This window comes from Taudactylus pleione, unplaced genomic scaffold (assembly GCF_031769625.1).
Source record: "Taudactylus pleione unplaced genomic scaffold, aTauple2 ptg000113l, whole genome shotgun sequence".
Classification (NCBI taxonomy): domain Eukaryota; kingdom Metazoa; phylum Chordata; class Amphibia; order Anura; family Myobatrachidae; genus Taudactylus; species Taudactylus pleione.
The window spans coordinates 13,810,867-13,832,868 of record NW_028284515.1 but is presented as its reverse complement, the minus strand read 5'-3'; the positions used below and the strand labels follow the sequence as shown (position 1 = coordinate 13,832,868).

Genomic DNA, 22,002 nt, shown 5'->3' with positions numbered 1-22,002 from the left:
GCCCTGAAGGGGGAACCTGGCGCCATTGTCCCCCGGGCCGTTACCGGCACTGCCATGGATATGCAGCGCCGCTGATTGGCGCTCCTCCTCCAGTGGCGTCAATACGGGGGGGTTTGGTCGCACCCCCTATTTGCCGGGTGCCCGCTGAGTGTGTTACCAGCGGGCGCCCGGCTCCTTCTTTCCCCCCGGCGGTAGCCGGAGAAACGGAGCTCACTCCTGAGCTCCGCTTCCAGATCCCGCAATGCACTATGAGAGTGACGTCATGACGTCACTCCCATAGTTCTGAGGAGCGGGCGCCGGGGACAGAAGGCAGCAACACTGGAGCAGGGTTTCAGGTACGTAATGTTTTGGGTTTTTTTTGTATGTGTGTGCGCTCGCGGGGGGGCTCACTACAGGGGACATTACTGGGGGCTCACTACAGGGGGAATTACTGGGGGCTCACTACAGGCACGGGCGCCGAGAGGGGGGGGCGGGTACAGATTACCGTGGCCCGGTCTTCCTGAGGGGTCCGGCGGGGGCCCGGGTCCGGTGCCGCTCCCCCTCCCTCACAGCAGCCCAGCACACAGTGTGTGCTGAGCTGCAGTGGAGACTGCTCGTGGCTGCTGAGCAGCAGCCACAGCAGTCTCCTATGCCTGTGCGGGGGAGCGATCACACTGATCGCGCCCCCCTGGCTTTGAGCAGGGCTGGGGGGGCCCAGAGCGCCCCCCTCCCCAGCGCGCAGCGCCGCTGCAAATCTTTTTTTTTTCAGGAAGGGGGCGTGGCCACACCTCCCGCGATTAGGCCATGCCCCCCTATTATCCGGGCCCGCCGCTGCTCTCAGCGGGCCTGACTACAGGGGGCATTATTGGAAGCACTACAGGGGCATTAGGGGGCTTACTACAGGGAGCATTACGGGGGCTTACTACAGGGGGCATTACTGGGGGCTTTCTACAGGGGGCATTATGGGGGCTTACTACAGGGGGCATTACTGGGGGCTTACTACAGGTGCTTACTACAGGGGGCATTACTGGGGGCTTACTACAGGGGGCATTAAGGGGGCTTACTAAAGGGGGCATTACCAATGGCTTTCTACAGGGGGCTTTACTGGGGGCTTTCTACAGGGGGCATTACTGGGGGCTTACTACAGGGGGCTTACTACTTTGGGCACTACAGGGGCCCTTACTACTGGGGCACTGCAAAAGGGGACCACTACTAAAGGTACTGCATAGGGAGACCATTACTGGAGGGCACTACATAGGCGGCACTGCATAGGAGGACCTCTACAGAGGGCACTGCACAGGGGGACCACCACTGGGGGAACTGCATAGGGGGGCGGCAGCTGGGTCTGGCATATGTGCTGGGGGCTGGTACATTTTAAATTTGGGGGGGGGGGGGCACCAACATTTATCTTGCCTCCGGGCACCTGGGATGAAGTTACGCCACTGCCCCAACATATAATTGGTTGTGCATTAACGCAATTCCTGGCAGACTTGTTCACTCCTATATTACCTCCTTTCTTTTAACCCTTTACTAACTTCACAACCCCCTCATGCCCCTCCTCATTTTATCCTAACTTCCGATCTCATCCTCCCCCCTCTTCCAACCTTTCCTTGCTCCATTCTGCCCTTTCCGCTCCCCACAGACATCAACGGCAATCTCTGGTTTTTCATTACGGTCAGGTCTCATGTTCAGATTTAATGTCACTTGGGGCTTTATCTTTTGTCAGACCTGTAATTCAAATTATGTTTTAATATTTTCCTTTACTTGATGTAAAGCTTTTCCTCAACCTACCTTTCAATTTTTTACTCCTCTCCTATTTATATTTGAAATACGCAATAAACTATGCTAAAAAAAAAAAGAAAAAGAAAACTACAGCTGCAAAATTGTGGTTGTAGCTGTGCATTTTGTGTTGTAAGATATTTAAGATATATGCAACTTGTTATCTGTTCTATAGATATTTATGCCCATAGGCACAGCCACAGCAGGGCACCTCCATACCAGTGCTACCCCTCCTTCCCCTGTCCCCAGAACATGTGTCATACAGAAAGGGGAGGGTCAAAAGCAGCCAGATAGATGGGTGCAGGGTGTCACTAAGGAGTGGACAGTGCTGCCTCCTAGGCCTTGTGGACCTGTCTATAAGATGTGCATCCTAAAAGGTGAATTATATTTATGTGTTTAACTCAAAATCAGACTTGTCTCTAATGGTCATGCTAGATTTGCGTCTCCATGCACCTACTATGCTCAAATTATGCATAAATGCCAATGACACACCACTCCAAACATGCAGCCGCAAGTCGAAGCTACACTCAACTCTAAATACGGTCACATCTTCTGACTTGTGCGCAGTGTGGAAATACTTATAGATTGCAGATGGAGTTATGCCCAACTCTACAATGAGGCTTCTAATGATAAGGTCAAGAAATCATTTCTAATGGTCTACTCAGTGGTAATGGTAGAATACTATTGCATTGATTGCAGCCTTGTATAAATACCTAGCCTGATCTCTACCATGCCTCATGTGAGTCATCTATTAGACAGATAATGGAATGGAACTGCTCTCGCAATCCATCCAAGATGTAAATAACAAAATACGTTGTAATTCACTATATAGACATTTAAACCATCCCCCACTTTTTTTTCCATTTTTGGGGGACAGTCTTATCAGTTCTTGGGTATCCAAATTTATAAAGGTCTATAAGTTTATTATTCTTAGGCACATCATTCCGAAATGTCGGACAAAGCAGGTATTGTAAAAGAAGACATCTGCCTATAAACGTGTTTCATCCCTTTCATCATAAAGCAGTTAAATTCATGACAGTGTTGGAATAATCTACTCAGAAATCTGACAAGTAGTTATTCAGGCCTCTGCATATAGAGTCTTGAAAAATAACTCTTTGAGGTTTTTCGAGGTATCCTAGGAAGTCAACAAATGAGTCTTTCATTAGCACATTCAATTTGACATTAATAGCTGATCACTTTAGATCCTCAAATTGCCTGAGGTTTCTGTATAGAACAGCTGTACATCTGAGCATACTGATCTCCAGTGACTTGAACATCTGCGCGATGACATCATCCTGCGGTTCAATCACTGGCACCGTCCAGCTGCACACCCTTCTGTTTTGGTGTGGTCACATTTTACAATACTATAGTGCACATGACCGCATATATTAGATGCCAAGTAATAAACATGAATATTTTCCTCAAACACACTGTATTATCATTACTTGACAACATGGGAAATGCAGTTTTGGTTCAAGTAATAACCACATAATTGAAGGTATCAAAATGACAGAATAAACTCAGAAATAATATACAGTTAGGCCTAGACTGGCCATTAAAGTTTTCAGAGGTTCATCTGGTGAGCCAAAGGCCAAATTAGACTAGTATAGCACAGCATGTTTAATGCCAAGAAGATATTGGATGAATTCTTCACCTTTTAATTAGGGATGTGCACCGAACCCCGTGTTTTGGTTTCGGATATCTCCTTCAAGGTTTTGGATCTGGATTTGGTTTTGCAAAACCACCCTCAAAAGTTTTGGTTTTGGATCTGGATTTTTTCAATAAAAAATAGATAAAAAGTTTTAAAAACAGCTAAAATCATGTAATTTATGCAATCCAAAACTTGAAATTCGGATTTAAAATCCGAATTCCCAACCGCAAAAAAGATCAGAACCGTGACCTGGATTTTCCCGGAACTCCGCAGGAGATTAGAGCCGCGATTCGGATTTACCCGGATCCACAAAATTTGGGTGGATTCGGATGTCTGGAGAATCGAACCACACATCTCTCCTTTTAATGCTGACTATATAGTTACACAGTATGGAGTGCTGTTTGTTTATGGTGTGATAAAAATGGTGCCAACACATAATATATATACTGTACAGGCCTTGTATTACAGACATGAGTTTACTGGCAAAATGATGGTTCCCAATAGTTGGCAGAGTAACAGCAGATATCATATTTCCAAGAGGGCTTATGTACCATAATTGATTAAATAACTTTGTTGCTAAGCAGCAGATCTAAAACAATAACCTATATCTATAGCTGCTAATACACTTGATTGGGAAATTGTGGCAAATTAGGTCACAATCCTGACCTGACCACAACATTCCCAAACCACAGCCATTTCAGGCCATGTTACTTCTCTTTTCCTGTAGTCTGCACCAGGTTTGAGCTGTTTCTCAAAACCAGGATGGTACTGTACTATGGTATTCTATCATCTCTACATCAACCCACCATTTTAACCCCTGCATACCCGTATCATGAATATGTTATACCCACCTGCTATGATCCTAAAGCTGGGTACACACTGGAGCGATTTAGGGCTGATTTTCCATTTCGTAATGGCAAATCGCCTACATCACTCAATGTGTACGGGTGATTGCGCGCCCCGCGGTCGCTAGGTTTGATGTGCTGTACATCAAACCTAGCGATATTCCTAGCGACTTGTGGTATGTTAATGAAGGACAGAACAGTGATTGTTCCATCATTTATTAACTCACTCTAGTGTGTACGGGCAATCCCCGTTCAAGGACCTGTCGCTCCAGTGTATGCCCAGCTTAGGTCAGTCTGACCCAGAGCCCCAGAAAGCAAAACTTAACAATGCGAAATTCAGTATCTAAATTGAAACATTCAGATACATCGATCAATATTTGTAAATAGAGAGATCTATATTTGTACATAGATAGAAGGATATAGATACCTGTACATTGATAAATAGATACCTGTAGATAGGTAGGTAGATAGATGGATGGATTGATACTTGTACAGAGATAGATACCTGTACACAGGGCCGTAGCTAGGGTAGTGTGGCCGGTGCCATGGCACAGGACACCACAGGTCAGGGGGCGCTGTTTGGGCCTGTCAAATTTCTGTTTATTATCATTCTTGCTTGTAGCTTCCTCTTATTTCATCCCCAGCATCTCCTGGCCTCCCCTATCTCTTCCCTGGACCTTCCCCATGAGGCCATTCCCATTTTTTGGGTGCATTATGTCCCTTTGAAAAATGAGGGGGGCACCAATGCTCCTTCTGGCACAGTGAACCAAAAAGTCTAGTTACGGCTCTGCCTGTACATTGATAGGTGGGTGCATGTAGATTGATAGATGCATATACTGATAGATGGATACCTGTACATAGCCTAGATAGATGGATCCTTGTACATAGATAGATACCAATACATGGCTGCATGGATACTTGTAGCTGGATAGACGCATAGTACATGAATAGATGCATACCAGTATATAGATGGATGGATGGATGGATGGAAAGATGGATAGATAGCTGCATAACTGTACATGTATTTAGATAGATAGATAGATAGATACTGTAAATAGATGGATGGATAGAGAGATACTGTAGATAGATAGAAACCTGTACATGGATGGATGGATACCTGCACATGGATGGATGGATATCTGCATATGGATAGCTGGTTAATAGATCCTGGACATATATCAGTCCAGCACACCTACTGCTGGATGTATCCTTTAATAAAAGAGGAACACTGTACCCATGAAATGTTGACCTAGAGCAGGGGTGGGGAACCTTTTATCTGCCGAGGGCCATTTTCAGGGCCGGCTTCAGGGGTCGGAGCACCCTGTGCTGGCTCTGCTAATAGCGCACTACAGACAATGGGGGTGTGGCCTATTTTCCATAGGCCGTGCCCCCTAAGTAACGTTGTTTGGAGGCGTGTCCGCATGGCACACCTCCAAATAACGTCAGGCTGGGGGTAAGCCCAGCACTCTGTCACTGGCTGGGCTTCCTCCAGCCCTCTCCCGCCACTGAATGGATGTCGCGCGCATGCGCGCAGCATCCATTCAGCTATTCTGGGGTCCGGCACAGCTGCGGTGGTGGGGGTCCCCAACCACCCGATTTGACCACCCGTGGGCCACTTCAGCCCATGGGATGAAAAGCGGGGACAGTACTGTCCTGCTGAAATCGGGACGTTGGGGAGGGGTACACCCTCTATGGGGTGGCGGCCCTGTTCAACCGCACTGGTTGAACACCCCAAAAGCCAGCTCTGGCCATTTTGATATATATAACATTCGTGGGCCTGGTGTAGTCTTCGCCCCCTCCGTGTGACGTCACACGGGGCGGGGCAACAATCAGTGATTACAGCGATGCCTGGAGCATCCTGAAGATGCTCCGTGGAGCAGTAAGGGCAGAGGTGTGACCATCTGAAGCATCTGATAGATGCTATAGGCGGCACTGCTGCATAGATTCTGGCTGCAGGATGCCATTCTAGGCAACCTGCTTGCCAGATGAGGCTAGCAGAAAAAAGCTCAGAGGGCCAGACCAAATGATTCCACGGGCCTTATACGGCCCCTGGGCCTGAGGTTCCCCATCTCTGACCTAGAAAAACAGCCACAAACAATGTTGTTCTTTATGAAAATGTGTTGCCTAATTTACACTTAGTCAGCAATTGCACAGTGTATTGAGAAGTGAGGATTACACAATATAACCATTCATTTGTACTATTTCTTCTTCCTCTCTAGAGTGTGCTTATGCAGGCCCTTGACTATGGGAAAGATGTAGAGAGTGTTACCAATTTAATCAGAAGACATGAGGAAACTATCCGAGACATCAAAGTCATCCAGACACAGAAAGAGGTATGAAATCCAGGAAATACTAGCAGCTATATACTCGTTTTAAAAAGAAAATCCCTAGAAAGAAAATGTTCTACACATTTTATACCTATGTATCAGTTTTACACCAAATTATTTTATTAATAAGCTCGGAATTTATAGAAAATACTATCATTAAAACAATATTCAGTTTAGTCTATTACCCAGTAGCACACAGTATAGTTAATTTACAACGCACCACATACTCTCTGCAGCACAAAATCTGCATTTGGACCAGCTAAGTGCCTTGCCTTGCATTGTAGAGAATACTTTTACAGAGTAAGGGCGTTCCTTATATAGGCACCAATGTGCCTCAGTTTGTGTACCAGTGAGAGACCAACTTTATTTTATCAGTATAATAACACACTGCACACTCACAAAGTTGACAATGTAATTAGGATGCTGCTATGTACTCATGATTAATATCAGCCATAAATTAGGCTAAGCTGAGAAGTATTTTAGGAGAAAAAGTGCAGAGTTGGACCTCAATACAACAGTTACACTTTTGTACATAGTGCACCTTTCCGCACATAGGAACAGTGCAGCTCCCAGGAATGGAGAGGCGTGTGCTGAGGGGTTCATTATTGCACAGCTATGCAAAATCAAGTGTGCTTTGAAAATGACCTCCAGTAGGTTTACAGGGAAAGGATCGTGGAAAATCCATCTACATGGCATATGTTATGGGTAGCAGCTTGCTAGCTTATGCTAATGCGTGTGTCTGCCCGTCTATGCCAGTATCCACGCATCTGCATGCGGAAGGCCGGGCCACCCGTGTTTTTTCCGTCTGCAGCCATCATTAGTATGGGGATCAAGATGGGACGTCTGTTTTAAACTGCTCTTATGCAGCCAGCATGGGGTTGGTGCAAAAGAACTGTCTGAAACCGGTAACCGATCTCCATCCGCACACCACATACAAACACAAGAGGGTGGCTACATGCCCAACACACACCTACGAGACGGATCAGTTATGTGTCTGCATGGTGGCTGCCCAGAAATGCCCATTTAACTGAAAGAGTGTATGTATATATATATATATGTACTTAGCGTCCAGTTGCAGCACTCAGGGTACTTGTAACTCGTTCTTTAATTAATCATCACATAGAAACAGCAACGTTTCAGTGCCACTAACAAATCGGCACTGTCATCGGGCTAGATTTTTTCTGTGACTTGCTTCACTAAAATCGTGACTGCTCGGCTCCCTTTTGTCACAAATGGATGGGTCCATACACATAAACCCTCCTTGACCATTGCTATATAGGATAGTGAAACCCCATCAAAATCCATTCAGGTTTATATATATATATAATATATAGAGAGAGAAAAAAAATATGAATAAAATTAAAAGAAAGAAAGAAATTCGCTTACGTTAGAATATTGAATGCAGCCAGTTTTGCTCATCTCCATCTAGAATATTATCTGGAACTTCTTCATGCAGATGTGTGAGTGTTACAACATGCCTTTTGGAATCAACTATTTTTTTTTTCCTCTTTCAGCCCTTTGGGGGACATAGGGGGTGATTCAGTGGTGGACACAAGAGGGATTGGTGCTGTGTCTTCGGTAGCAGATCTCTGAGTAGTTATGCTAATGCTGCAGGTGTGGTCTTCTGTAAAGAGACGCCCACCATCCACTACTAAGATCTGTTCCATGTGTCAAAAGATGCAAACATCGCGGCAACCATCCCACATCTCAGTAACCCTAAGATTACAGAGAATGCCCACCACAACTAACTTGCCGAAACCAGTGGATCGGCTTCCGAGGCCACAGTCACTGGCTTCAGCACGTCCCTAAAATGCTGGCAACACAGCTGCGCCCCTCCCCATCACCGCCCCCAAGCAGCCACAGATTGTCAATCAACCAACGTCTGCAGACACACTGCGACCGACGATGCAGGACCAGATCTAAGCATGCGTGCATCAAAAACCTTCATTCAATTTCAACCGAATCAAAGTAGCATCTGCCTCTGAATCTGCCCCATAGCCCATACTCTAGGTCTAAGCTTCACCCTCCACAGGATTCAGAGCACTTTAAATGAGTCCTGTGAAGTTGAAAGCGATGCTTTAGTACATTCAGCCATGAATTTCAGCACTCAAAATATTGAGCAACAATTTGAGCGTCTGTTTATAAATCGTTTCCTACATTTGTTGGGACCAGATCCACAGTATTCTCGGAAAATACTAACACTTGCCAGATACCTTCAGGAACCCAAATCATTTTACATAAATATTTCCTTGCAGACCTTGCATCAAGAAGCTAACCGCCTGTCCCGAAGAGATTCACCAATGAGCAAACGTCTGAGCTCAAAAGAGAAGGAGATGACTGACAGCTGGCAAAGACTGCAGCTACAGGCCACAGAAAGGTAAATAAAGAATGGACTAAACTGGGCTATTCATACTCCCTAATGCTGTACTATTCAGGACAGGATACAGATAGGGGCAGACACATTCTCATTGAGATACTTTCACCAAAGACCATAAAGTAGAGTAGAGTAGAAAGAGCTTACAATCTTAAAATCAGTGTCCAAGTTCTTTTAAAAATAATTTTTACCATTGGATAAAATTGATTTATGTCAACGTATTTGATATTCTGATTGTGGGACTTAAACTCAAGTATATTTAGAAAAAAAAGTTTTCTTATTTTATCCGTGTCCCCTGTAATGTTACACTGTACCACGTACATCTGGGAATACGGCGAGATTAGTTCTGGGGTTGGGTGTTGGGTCTTTTGAGAAACTAAACCCACTGCTTGAGTTGTAGATGCAGGTGTAAAATATAAGTTTAAATGAAAGTAGTTCTAGTTACCACGCTGGAGTTATATTATACTACAAATGTGTATGAAATCTTTTAGGCAAAAGTATAAATATATGGTAATCTGGAACTGTTGAAGGTGTATGCTCATATTTTGGTATTTAATTCAGATCTCAAAATAAGATGGTGAAAAGATACAGGGAGGGATGTACTAAGCATTGCATCCCCAATGCCGTATATACCGCCAACTATCAGGTACATACCGGTGATAATATCACAGGTATGTACCGAGAAAATCGCAAAGGACATTTCTCCCGGTAAGCACTGTCCTTTGCAATAGAGGTACTTCTGGGTTTATGACCGAGAAGTCCCTCTGGCTTCGTTCTGCAGAGAATGACGCATGTACTGCAGGGGAGCTGGGATGGATCCGATTGGATTCCACCCAGGGGATGTCACGAAACGAAGCCCATATGCTTCTACTGGGTAACGCCATCTAAAGATGTCATTACCCACCGAGTCCAAACACCGGAATGTATCTCATTCCGGAGTTTGGTACATATGAGAAATGAGTTAATAAAAAAACTAAAACAGCATTTTTTAGGGTTTTACTGCATTTTTTACCTTAGTACATCCCGCCCACAGTGTAGGCAATAAGGCAGGGAGGGAGAATTAGAACTCTACATTACTAGCATATTTCAGCACACAAGTAGATAGGTTAGTAATCATGTTAACGTGATTAGTTTATACACTACTAAGAAAAGTTAATAATCATTTAAACAGCATCTTATTATCAGTTCAGTAAATTGTAAATCAACTTGAGGGGTATGTGGGTGGGGTTTTAGATACTGGTCATTGCCGTCAGCTTTAAAAAAAAAAAAAGTTATTTTGTAAATGGTAAGAAATTAGTGAGTTATGTTTACTTATATGGACTTCCATTCAGCTGTGCAAATGACACCACATAGAGAGCTGTGCTGTGCTTTTATAGATAATCCTTTGTGGTTGTGCTATAAAAGTATCCAGCTTTATGGATGAAATATGGTGCCATGCTTCATTGGCGTATCCCTCCTGGCAGAGAAAGTGTGTACTGAGCATTATCCGAGCCCATTCTGTCTACTCCACCGAACAACATGTTTCATTCCTTGGCAGGAAGGAGAAATTAGACGCCTCTTACCATCTGCAAAGGTTCAACGCTGATATTCGAGAGATAATGAACTGGATGCAGAAACTTCAAGCCCTGATGGAAGGAGCTGGTTTGCCAAAAAATGCAGGAGATGTTGAAGCCAGAATTGAGGAACACCAGGAGAGGAAGGTACATAGCTGTCTAAACGATGACCTACATGTACTTTTTGTTTTTAGGTGAGGGGTGTTTGGGTGGAGGCTTTGCCATTTTGAAATCGTAAATACAATGGTGTTGCGCTCATACTGAAAAATTCAACTACTCATGTACTTGACAAGTCAGAAAAAATGATTGAGGCGCCCAACTTTTTAAAAATGTTTTATATATCATATCAATTTAAATCACAGTGATTACTACATAAGAAACACTAAAAATACTTCCTAAATAACATTATAGATAATATAAAATAATATTCTGCCGGCAGATATATAAAAAAGGAATATTGGCCCTCATTCAGACCCACTCGCGAGCGGCTGTCCGCTCGCAAGTGGGTCGATGGTCTGCACTGCGCATGCGCACGACGGATTGAGCTCCGTCGTGCGCATGTGCGAGACGCGACGAGCAAAGGACTTTCCTTCGCTCGGAGTGTCTCATCAAAGGGGGCGTGCTGTCGATGTTGACTGACAGCACGCCCCCTTTGGTGGGCGTGCCTACCAGACGGAGGCGTTCCCAAGGGAACGCCTACCGTCTGAAGCCGGCCCCACTGACATCACTAGTGATGTCAGTGGGAGTGATTTTGGCTCTGATAGAGCAAAAATCACTCCTGGCCTTGCGGTTGAAAAACTCAACCGCAGGCTTTTGCTCGAAGTTTCGATGGTCGCGATTGTCAAGACCATCGCGACCATCATCCTGCACGCTCGTATATGCTGTGAGTGGTGACCCACAGCTATACGAGCGTCCAGGAGGACGCTCCATATTAATGGAGGTGGGCCCTGATTCAGAGCGAGCGCTCTGGTCAGAGCGTCCGGCTCTGAATCAGGGCCATAGAAACATATAGTGTTGTTCTGTGCAATTGTAATCTAGTATAGTAAAGAGAAGTAGTTATGTGGCCGCAAGGCAAGGTCTCAACACCGATGTCGGAAACCCGAAAAGAGAGTCAAGATAGGTGCCGAAATACCCACGTCTATGTTAATCCCAACGCCGGAACGCCGAAGGATGCCTGCCCGAACAAGGTAAGTCCGGGGTGCCCCTAGCGTTAGCCGCGGGGGAGAAGGGTTAGGTGTAGGGAGCCTAGCGGGGTTAGGGTTAGGTTTGGAGGGGGAGGTTAGGGTTAGGCAACCCTAGGGGCAGGAGCATTTCGGAGACTGCACACGGGCCCCCTCCTCTTTGTCCGGTGGCCGGCAGCGGACTGAGCTGTGCGCGGCCAGCGCCGGAGTTATAGACTCTGGGTACTAGAGTGAGCCCAGAGTCTATAGAGTATGCGCTGGTCACCCGGAAAATGGCCGCGGCTGCCAATTTCCCTGTACTGCGCATGCACAAACGACAGGAAAATGGCCGCGGCTGACATTTTCCAGTCATTTTTACAGCGCCGGACCCCCGCACCGATGTGGGACTCCGGAGAGGTAAGTAATACTATGGGTGCAGGGTGTGCGGTGCGGGGCCCCCCTGGATCCAGGGACCCGTCTGCCCCGCACACCCTGCACCCACTATAGATACGCCCCTGCCTAGGGGGGAGGGTTAGGGTTTGGCACCCCTGGGGGGGAGATTAGGTCTAAGCACCCCCCGGGAGGGTTAGGTTTAGGGAGAGGTAAGGGGAGGTTAGGGTTAGGCACCACTAAGGGAGGGTTAGGGGGGGAGAGGGTTAGGGATAGGGTACTTACCTGCCCTGCCGGGATCTTCTCCCTTCGGGCTGCCGGTGTCGGGATATGAACTGGCGGCTATTCAGCCGCCGGGACTTCATACCCATTCCTGTAGTAAACAATGTCCGTGCTGATAGAGCCAAAAGGAGACAAAGTAGCTTGTGTCAAAAATTCTCGGATCTTAAATACAATGTATCTATATATTGTGGAGATAAGTTGCTAGTAGGACAATTGTCATCCCACCAAATAATCCTGTATGATAAATCAAACTACTCCACTCATATGCCACTCGACTAACACTGTCGGATTACGACGTCCATAAGAGCGACTGTGTAATATACACAAAGTTCAAATAACAGTGTCTTCGCTTAGTATATAGGGGGGTATTTATCAGGGACATGCAGTCAGGATAGGCAGGGGAGACAGAGCCTCCCCTGTCATACTCCCTCCAGTATCATACTCAATGTCATACTCCCTCCAGTATCATACTCCCTGTCATACTCCCTCCAGTATCATAATCCCTGTCATGCTCCAGAGTTTTGATATACATGTCTGCCTCCCCAGCCATTGATCTCACCGCATGTCGCTGATATTTATCAAAGCTGGGAGAGAGATAACATTTTGAGAGATAAAGTACTAACCAATCAGCTTCCAATTTACATTTTGCAGGCACAGTAGCCTCAAAAATGTTGTTTCCTTAATAATGCCTAATACAAAGGAAATATATTTTATTGATAGTATTATACTACTGTACCCCTCTGTACAGGCTGCAAGAGGAATTGTATCTGTATCCCTTAATCTGCAGTCATCTTATATTTTTGAACCTCTCTCCCCTTTGATGTCATGCCATACGCTAAATGTTGTCAGACCCTACCCTGTGACACTAGACCTTACATGGAAGCTTGTTGCATTACGATAGGCGTACCACACATAAATAACATTAATAGTAGGCTATTTGTTTTAGATACAGAAGTTATGGGACATTTGTGGGTGGTAACAGGGGAAGGTGCTTGAAAACGGGGAGTGGAGATCCGAACGCAAGCGTGCCAAACGGTCAAAACGGGCGTTTTAAGGGTGTGCATAATTAACAAAGCAGCGTCATCTACCACGTCAGTTGGGTGTCTTTTAGCCAGAACTACTCGCATGATTGCGGTAGGAAAATCCTACCACAAGAATAGCGAGCAGTTCATTCGCCTTTCGATGTACTCGATTAATCTAATAAATAGCGGAGATGACTTATGATGCGAGCGGCCAGGGGGCGTTTTTAACAAAATAACGTCCGCATGTTTTGTTCGCTCGTTCAGACATAGAGGCGTCAACAGACCGCAAAGAGCAAACGGTCAGTTTAAATAGCCAGCCCCTTTTTCTGGACGAGCGAGCGCAAATAGCGTCCGGCTCTGAATGAGGTCCTGAATCTGTATATGCAGTGCTACAATGTTGCTGCCGCAGCTTTTTTTTATTCCAAGTTCCATTATGGTTCTATACAGAGTCGCACACAGATATACAAGTGTCACATATGAAATTAATCAGCACACTCTGCTGGTGCAACGCTAGTAGAGTAACACAGGTTCTGGCAGCTCACTCAGGCCAGGCAAGTCGCACTGTGTGGAGTATTGAGGCTAGATGTATGAGGACACATCTGTAAGTGCAGACTGAAAATAAAAAGTAGGGTTAAACTCTCTAGAATTACACCGCATAACTTTGACTTATCTCTTCCACAGTATTGTTGTGTGGGGTTGGTAATGTATGTCTTGTGAAGGACTGTGAGGATTGTAGCCCCTGGCTGAATATTAAATCCCATTTACATGACAGCTGTTATGCCATTTGGAGCATGAGACTGCAACCCATCTCAGCACTAGCCAATACCGCTCTTTGAATGACCAATATACAGATCATTGAATCAACAGATTTCCATAATAACCGTCCCTCCAGCTATTGTTGAACTACAAATCCCAGCATGCATTGCAACAGGTTTAGCATGACCAAATAGCAAAACTGTGGCAGGGCATGCTGGGATTTGTAGTTCTACAAAAGCTGGGGGGCTGCTAATTGCCCACACCTACCCTAGGGAGTGACTTTAAACTCTTTCATTTTCGTTGTTTCAATCATTAATATGTCTTGGACCAATACATTTGCAAACCCTTCACCTGAAACGCAGACCCAGCTCTTGCCAAGAAGTTGGCACATTGGACCTGAGGTTCCTCATGGAAGCCCTGTTCTGAGTTATGCAATTTCATTGTTTATTGGGCTTTAGATATTTGAAATACCACACATAATTTTCCATACCCATGAAATGACTTTATCATTTAACAGTCACCAAATAAAAAGTAAAAATAACCATTGAAATGTAGGAATATGCATAAAGAACTATGCATACCTCTGAAAAAAAGTGTACAGAAAAATTACACTTTACATAATAAACCCATATTATCATAAAATAGACTTTACATAATAAACCCATATTATCATAAAATAGACTTTAAATAATAAAAACAGATTATCAATGATAATAGAACTTAAACCTTTAAAACAGATTATGATCATGTTACTTTCTCCAAATTGCTCCTTACATCAGGTAGAGATAGAAGCTCGGACAGAAAGGTTGAACTTGGTGAAGACCTCTGGACAGAAGCTTAGTAACTCGGGACATTATGCAGCTGATGATATACGACTTGCTGTCTCCAGAATGGAAGAAACCTGGGCTGACCTGATTAAATCCTGGAGAGAACAAAATCTTAAACTGTGCCAGGCTCGTGACCTACAGGTTAGATGGGTATTTTTTTACCAATCTGTTCAAGATTTATCTACAGTATTTGCTAAGACTTCAATATATGCAAACATTTGGCATTAACATTATATACACAGTATTAATATGCTTCTTGACAAATTCTGTTTTGCAGACATTTTTCAGTATTGTTGATCAGAATGAAAGTTGGTTGAACAGTAAGGAGGCTTTCTTAGCCAATGAAGATTTGGGGGTAGGTGGAATGTATATTTATGTCACTTCTGTAAACGCACAGTTGCATTGTTACATAGCTGTCAACTGTCAACTGTCCTTAATTTCCAGGTACAGAGCCAGGCTTTAAGGAGTTAACTATGAAAATTGCCCTATTTTTCAATGCTTGCAATGCAGATCTTACAATCTACTTCAAGTTCATATGTATTAAAGAGAAGCATTTCAAATGCAAAAAGTTTGATCCTTAGAAATTCAGTCAACCCATTGTGATGGGAATTGTAGTCCCCCAAGGTCACCAAAACAGTGATGTGCTTAACTGCAGCAACAACGTAGTCCTTAAAATGTTGCCAGCTATGCCACCATACTTGAAAGCGCCAAGGAAGTGTGCAGATTATGGATGGGGTCCCATATTCAGGGCCTACTTTTTGTCCCATGCACCCATCCATGTTCCAACTTTGCTGGGCAAGTAGCAGTAGTAGTCTGAGGTTCCTGTGGAAGTACTGTTTATATTTCTGCTTACTATATATTTGCTGAATGGAAGAACAACCAGAGACCTGTGCATACTTCTGAAAAAGGGTACAGAAAAAAATACATTAAATAGTCGTTTGAGTACAAAAATGTTTGTCATTATAATCCAATATGATAATTAAATAGTTAAAACGACAAGAAAAAAATTATAGACCTACCAGTTGTACCATTTTGCTTATAATATTTACCTAACAGACCCTTCCCCAATTACAACTTATGGACAAATAATTTGAAATTTTTTCACTCCACAATTAATTTTCGGGCGGAGCAGCATCGAACTCATACAAATTCATGTACAGTAAGACACCCAAGAAAACTAATTGGCCGTGGACCCTTGAGCACGACCAATTAAGAACTACTTGCTTAGATTCTTTCTAATGTATTACCGTATTTTCTCCTTCATCCACTAGGGGACACTGGAGCTTCATGACAGTGGGGTATAGACGGTGGGTTGAGTTGAGCCTGGCACTTTAAAAATCTACAAGTGTGACTGGCTCCTCCCCCTCTATGCCCCATCAACCCCAGTTTTTAGAATGTGCCTGAGTAGAGCCGGTGCACAGGGGCTGTCTCCAGCCCTTATATTAATTTTTATATAAATGTAAAAGAACCAAAGAGTCATCAGCAAGAGGACAGGCAGACTGTTAGCTGTGACAGTCTGCCTGCATCGTGGGAGCCGCCAGAGAGGGGACCACACGGCTACTGCAGCCTGTGTCCGGTCACCCTATGGAGGGGAGGCTGCTTTAGGCAGTTAGGAGTCATCAGACTCAGCGGGGCCCGCCACAGCTACCACTGGCTTGTGTCCGGGTCCCCGCTCTCCCCTCACTGCCCAGCGCTCTGGCCGCAGCAGCCCGGTGAGTAGCACACCTCTCCTGACTAGCAGGAGAGGTGAAAATAACGGCTGGGTCTGGTAACAGCGCGCGGATGTCAGTGCCACGCTGGTGTTGTGATAGAACACCGGCGCTGGCTGTTAGGTAGGCTCGGAGCAGCATTCCTACCTCTGCGTGCCGGTGCTTGTGTAAAAGGCACCGGCACGGTTATCACTGGCGGTCGTGCCGCTGGCCCCTGCTGTCAGTGCGGGAACACAGAGGTGAGAACGTCCCCACTGTATAAGTGTATGCCGCGCGCATACAAAGCGGCGGCCATTAGGAGGAGGAGCTTATGGGTCCCTCCTCCTCTTCCTCCTTCACTGCCTGGGCTAGTTTGGCGCGCTCTGAACGGGAGTGGCGCCTCAGAGAGACTGAAGGCACTGAGCGGAGGGGGAGAGGAGAAAACTGAGAGCAGTGGACAGCTTCTACAGGGGTCTGTAAATACAGAGGGTGTTTTTAACTGCTTTCTGGTCCTATTGACTGCTCCTCCCTTATATGCCTGTCTGCCCCTGTTACTGAGTTGCATTATTATTGAAATTCTGCTCCTCCCTTATTGCTCTGTCTGCTCCCATACTTGAGTAGCATTATTATTGTAATTCTGCTTCTCCCTATACTTCTTCTGCATTCCTGAATTGTATGTGGTGCTTGTCTGTGAGTACATGATGACATCCAGGGCAGAAAAAACTGCATCACAAAAGCTGTTTGCCTGCACTAAGTGCAGGAAGAAATTTACCCATGCTCGCTCCGAAGGGTCTTCCCTGTGCGAGACGTGTGAAGCAGACAGTGCTAACACGCAGTCTGTCACTCCCTCCTTCATAAATAGTTTGGTCGGGGTCATGGCGGACCTTTCTTCTGAATTAGCCGCTTCCCGTAGGGAACGGGAGTCTGCCAGAGATCTACCTGGCACATCTCACCCTTCTTTTCTAGCAGAACCAGCGTGGGCTCAGAATTTAGTCCGCTCGGTGAATAGCCTTGCTCAAGCGATGGGTTCTGCGTCTAAAGCTCCTGAAGCTACGGTAAGTCGCTCATCTAAAAAGAGGGCTCTTCCGGCGGTTCTCCAGTCGGATGAGGATTCGGCAGCGGATCACTCGTCTCAGGAGGAAGGGGAGATGCTCTACGAATCAGACGTAGAGACTTACTCACAAGAACCTGAGGCATTGCAAGGTATTGACGCACTCATTCTAGCGGTAAGGGAAGTTCTTAAGATTTCTGGCCAGGAAGCTCCAGAATCGTTAGAAGACTCCTTATTTGCCAGGTCACAGAAGATGGCCGTCACATTCCCTGTTTCTCTCCAGTTGGACGAACAGATGACGGCAGCCTGGCAGAATCCGGACCGTAAATTCCAGATTCCTAAGCGCTTTTTCTCTCTTTACCCATTTCCTGCGGAAAATAGGAAGAGGTGGGAGACCCCGCCACCTGTGGATTCTTCGGTTTCTCGGTTGTCAAAGAAGACCACGTTACCTGTTCCAGGAGCTACTACATTGAAGGAAACCTCAGAGCGGAGATTAGAAACCACTTTGAAATCCATTTAGACGGCCGCAGGTGCACTTCTCCGGCCGGCCTTGGTAGGATCTTGGGTCAACAAGGCTGTGGAAAAGTGGGCGGAACAATTGACTGAGGGTCTTAGATCCAGCACTCCGCGGGCAGATCTGATTACCTTGGCAGAACATATTCAGGAGTCTGCTGTATACTTAGGAGACGCCTCCAGATATATCGGCCAGGTAGGCGCTAGGATTTCTGCTTCGGCGGTCTCTGTTCGCCGGGCACTTTGGCTTCGTGCCTGGCAAGCGGATGCAGAGTCAAAAAGAGCAGTGGAAGCTCTTCCTTTCACAGGCGATATTTTATTTGGTCCAGAGCTGGACAAATGGATCTCGCTGGCCACTGGAGGTAAGAGTACTTTTCTACCTTCATCAGCACCTCCTCCGCGTCGCTCGTTTAGGGGACCTTCCTTTCGTTCCTTTCGAGCATCGGCAAGATTTCAGGGACGATCGCGAGGTTCGTCTTCAGCGGGGCGAGGAGGCCGTGCTAGAGGACGTCAAGCAAATATTGGCCGCCGTCCAGATCCCAAGCCAGCAGACAAGCCTGTGGCATGACGGGCTCCCATCCCATCTCGGAAATCCGAAGGTGGGGGCTCGCCTCCAGCGTTTCTCGGAGGTTTGGAGACGGACTTCTCCAGATACTTGGGTTCGAAATCTGGTATCTCAAGGGTACAAGATCGAGTTCGCTTTCACTCCTCCTGGGCGTTATTTTACAACAGGTTTGCCCGTCGATCCCTTGAAGCAACTAATTTTGCGTCAAGCGATCGAGAAACTTTTGCTGGCCGAGGTCCTTGTGGCGGTTCCCACTGCACAAAGACAACAAGGGTTTTACTCAAACCTTTTTGTGGTTCCGAAACCAGATGGGTCAGTCAGACCCATTCTGAATCTGAAATCCTTGAACCAGTATCTTTCATTTCACAGGTTCAAGATGGAATCTCTCCATTCTGTCATTGCGGGACTAGAGGCAGAAGAGTTTCTGGTGTCGATAGATATCAAGGACGCCTATCTGCATGTCCCAATTTGGGTTCCTCACCAGGCTTTCCTCAGATTTGCCATCAGGGAAGCTCATTTCCAGTTTCAGGCCCTGCCATTCGGTCTCTCGTCAGCTCCCAGGGTATTCACCAAAGTGATGGCCGTCATGGTGTCTCACTTGCGCTCTCGGGGGGTGACAATAGTTCCGTACCTAGACGATTTACTCATCAAGGCTCCGACGGCAGAAGTCCTTTTACACCAAGTGTCCCTTACACATCAGATTCTCATTCAACATGGATGGATTGTGAACTTCCAGAAGTCTCAGTTGATGCCGTCCCAGAGACTTCAGTTCCTAGGAATGATTCTAGACACTGTTCTGCTTCGTATATTCTTGCCAAGGGACAAGGCCCTAGCCATACAGGAGCTGGTTCGAAAGTATCTGTGCATCTTTGCATCCGTCTCCTGGGGAAAATGGTGGCTTCCTTCGAGGCCATCCAATTCGGCAGACTTCACTCCAGAATATTTCAACTGGATCTTCTGTCTCAGTGGTCCGGGTCCCACCTATAGATGCATCGGCTGGTGCGTCTGTCTCCCCGGACCCGCATATCCTTGCTCTGGTGGCTTCGGACGGAGCATCTGTTAGCGGGTCGGCGCTTCGGAATTTGGAATTGGACCTTGGTCACCACGGACGCCAGCCTCCGCGGATGGGGAGCGGTGGTTCTGGACAATCACTTCCAGGGGCTTTGGTCGCAGCAGGAGTCCCTCTTACCAATCAATGTTCTCGAACTGCGGGCAGTCTACAGAGCTTTGATACAGGCTGCTCCTCTGTTACGAGGACTTCCGGTTCGGATACAATCCGACAACGCCACGGCAGTGGCATACATAAATCGCCAAGGGGGAACCTGCAGTCGGATGGCAATGAGAGAAGCCAGTTGCATCCTTCTGTGGGCAGAAAGACACGTAGAGGTCATTTCCGCAGTGTTTATTCCGGGGGTCGACAACTGGGAAGCGGACTACCTCAGTCATCAGGATCTTCATCCCGGGGAGTGGTCCCTTCATCCCGAGGTCTTTCATCAACTGGTTTGCAGATGGGGGAAGCCACAGATAGACCTGATGGCATCTCGGATAAATCATCAACTACCCCTTTACTGCTCCAGGACCATGGATCCGGCAGCGGTGGGAGCGGATGCTTTACTGATCCCTTGGCCGTACAGCCTTGTGTACCTGTTCCCACCGTTTCCGCTCCTCCCTCGGATTCTCAAGCAGATCAAACGAGAGTCGTCCACAGTCATCCTAGTGGCTCCGGATTGGCCTCGTCGGGTTTGGTACTCCGATCTTTTATTCCTTCTGGCAGACGAACCTTGGCCTCTTCCGCTACGATCGGACCTTCTACAACAGGGTCCATGTGTGTACCCAGATTTACGGCGGCTTCGTTTAACGGCGTGGCTATTGAGACCGCCATCCTAAGAAGCCATGGAGTTCCTAGGTCGGTCATTCCTACCATGCTTAGGGCTAGAAAACCGGTAACATCATCGCATTATCATCGCATTTGGAGGGCTTATATCTCCTGGTGTGAAGGTCGTGGATCCTCCACTTCCTCTTTTCATTTACCACGTCTTCTTCTTTTTCTTCAAAAAGGCCTCGATGCGGGGTTACGCTTGGGATCGCTTAAAGTGCAGATTTCTGCTCTTTCTATTTTTTTCCAGCGTCGCCTAGCTCTGATTCCGGAGGTTCAGACCTTTTTTCAAGGGGTACTTAGAATTCAGCCCCCCCTTTGTGCCACCCACGGCTCCTTGGGACCTGAATCTTGTTTTATCTTTTCTTCAGTCATCCACCTTTGAGCCTTTGCAGGAGGTGGAATTGAAGTATTTGACTTGGAAGATGATCCTTTTATTGGCCCTGGCTTCGGCCAGACGTGTGTCTGAACTTGGAGCCTTGTCCTGCCGTTCCCCTTACTTGATTTTTCACGAAGATCGGGCGGAACTTCGTACCCGGCCTTCCTTTTTGCCCAAGGTGGTCTCGGGTTTTCATCTGAATCAGCCGATTGTAGTGACAGCGTTGTCGGACTCTTCTGGGGATTCTCACTCCTTGGATGTGGTTCGGGCACTCCGCATTTATGTGTCCCGTACTGAGGGGCTACGTAAATCAGAGGCTCTATTCGTCCTTTATGATGCTAATCGGCGTGGCTGGCCTGCGTCTAAACAAACTTTGGCCAGGTGGATTCGTCTGACTATTCGTCAGGCATATGTTGCTTCTGCTCGACCACCGCCGGTATCCATTTCTGCGCATTCTACGCGCTCTGTGGGTACTTCTTGGGCGGCACGTAGAGGTGTCTCGGCTTCACAGCTTTGTAGGGCAGCGACGTGGTCTTCGGTTCATACTTTTGTACGTTTCTACAGATTTGACACTTTTGCGGCTTCTGCTTCAAATTTTGGTCGTAGTGTCTTGCAGGGCGTTCAGCACTCTCCCCCCCAGGAGGGTAGCTTTGGGACGTCCCCACTGTCATGAAGCTCCAGTGTCCCCTAGTGGATGAAGGAGAAAACAGGATTTTGGTACTTACCGTTAAATCCATTTCTCCGATTCCACAGGGGACACTGGACGCCCACCCAGTGCTTCTTGCCTGTTCTCAGTTGCTTGTTCTGCTTCAGTTCTGTTGCAGTTTGTCTGTTTTTATTGTGTGACTGTTTATCACTGCAGCCTGCTGTGTTCTTGCAGTGTGTCAGTATGTTGGATGTTTCTTTTCCTGTTCTCCTTCTCTGTTCTTCAGTCTGTTCTCCGTCTCCTCTCGGGCTCAGTTCTTTAAAACTGGGGTTGATGGGG

The 22,002-nt window shown here is 46.5% G+C and overlaps 1 protein-coding gene across 1 annotated transcript in view; it reads left to right on the top strand.

Moving 5' to 3' along the window:
* Positions 1-22,002, top strand: part of SPTBN5 (spectrin beta, non-erythrocytic 5) — a 273,171-nt gene that overhangs the window by 181,665 nt on the left and 69,504 nt on the right. Inside the window, exons 41-45 of the mRNA XM_088471253.1 lie at positions 6,474-6,587; positions 8,837-8,958; positions 10,493-10,655; positions 14,898-15,086; positions 15,223-15,300. Of these exons, the coding sequence (XP_088327379.1) occupies positions 6,474-6,587; positions 8,837-8,958; positions 10,493-10,655; positions 14,898-15,086; positions 15,223-15,300 (666 nt within the window). The remainder of the gene's footprint in view (positions 1-6,473; positions 6,588-8,836; positions 8,959-10,492; positions 10,656-14,897; positions 15,087-15,222; positions 15,301-22,002) is intronic.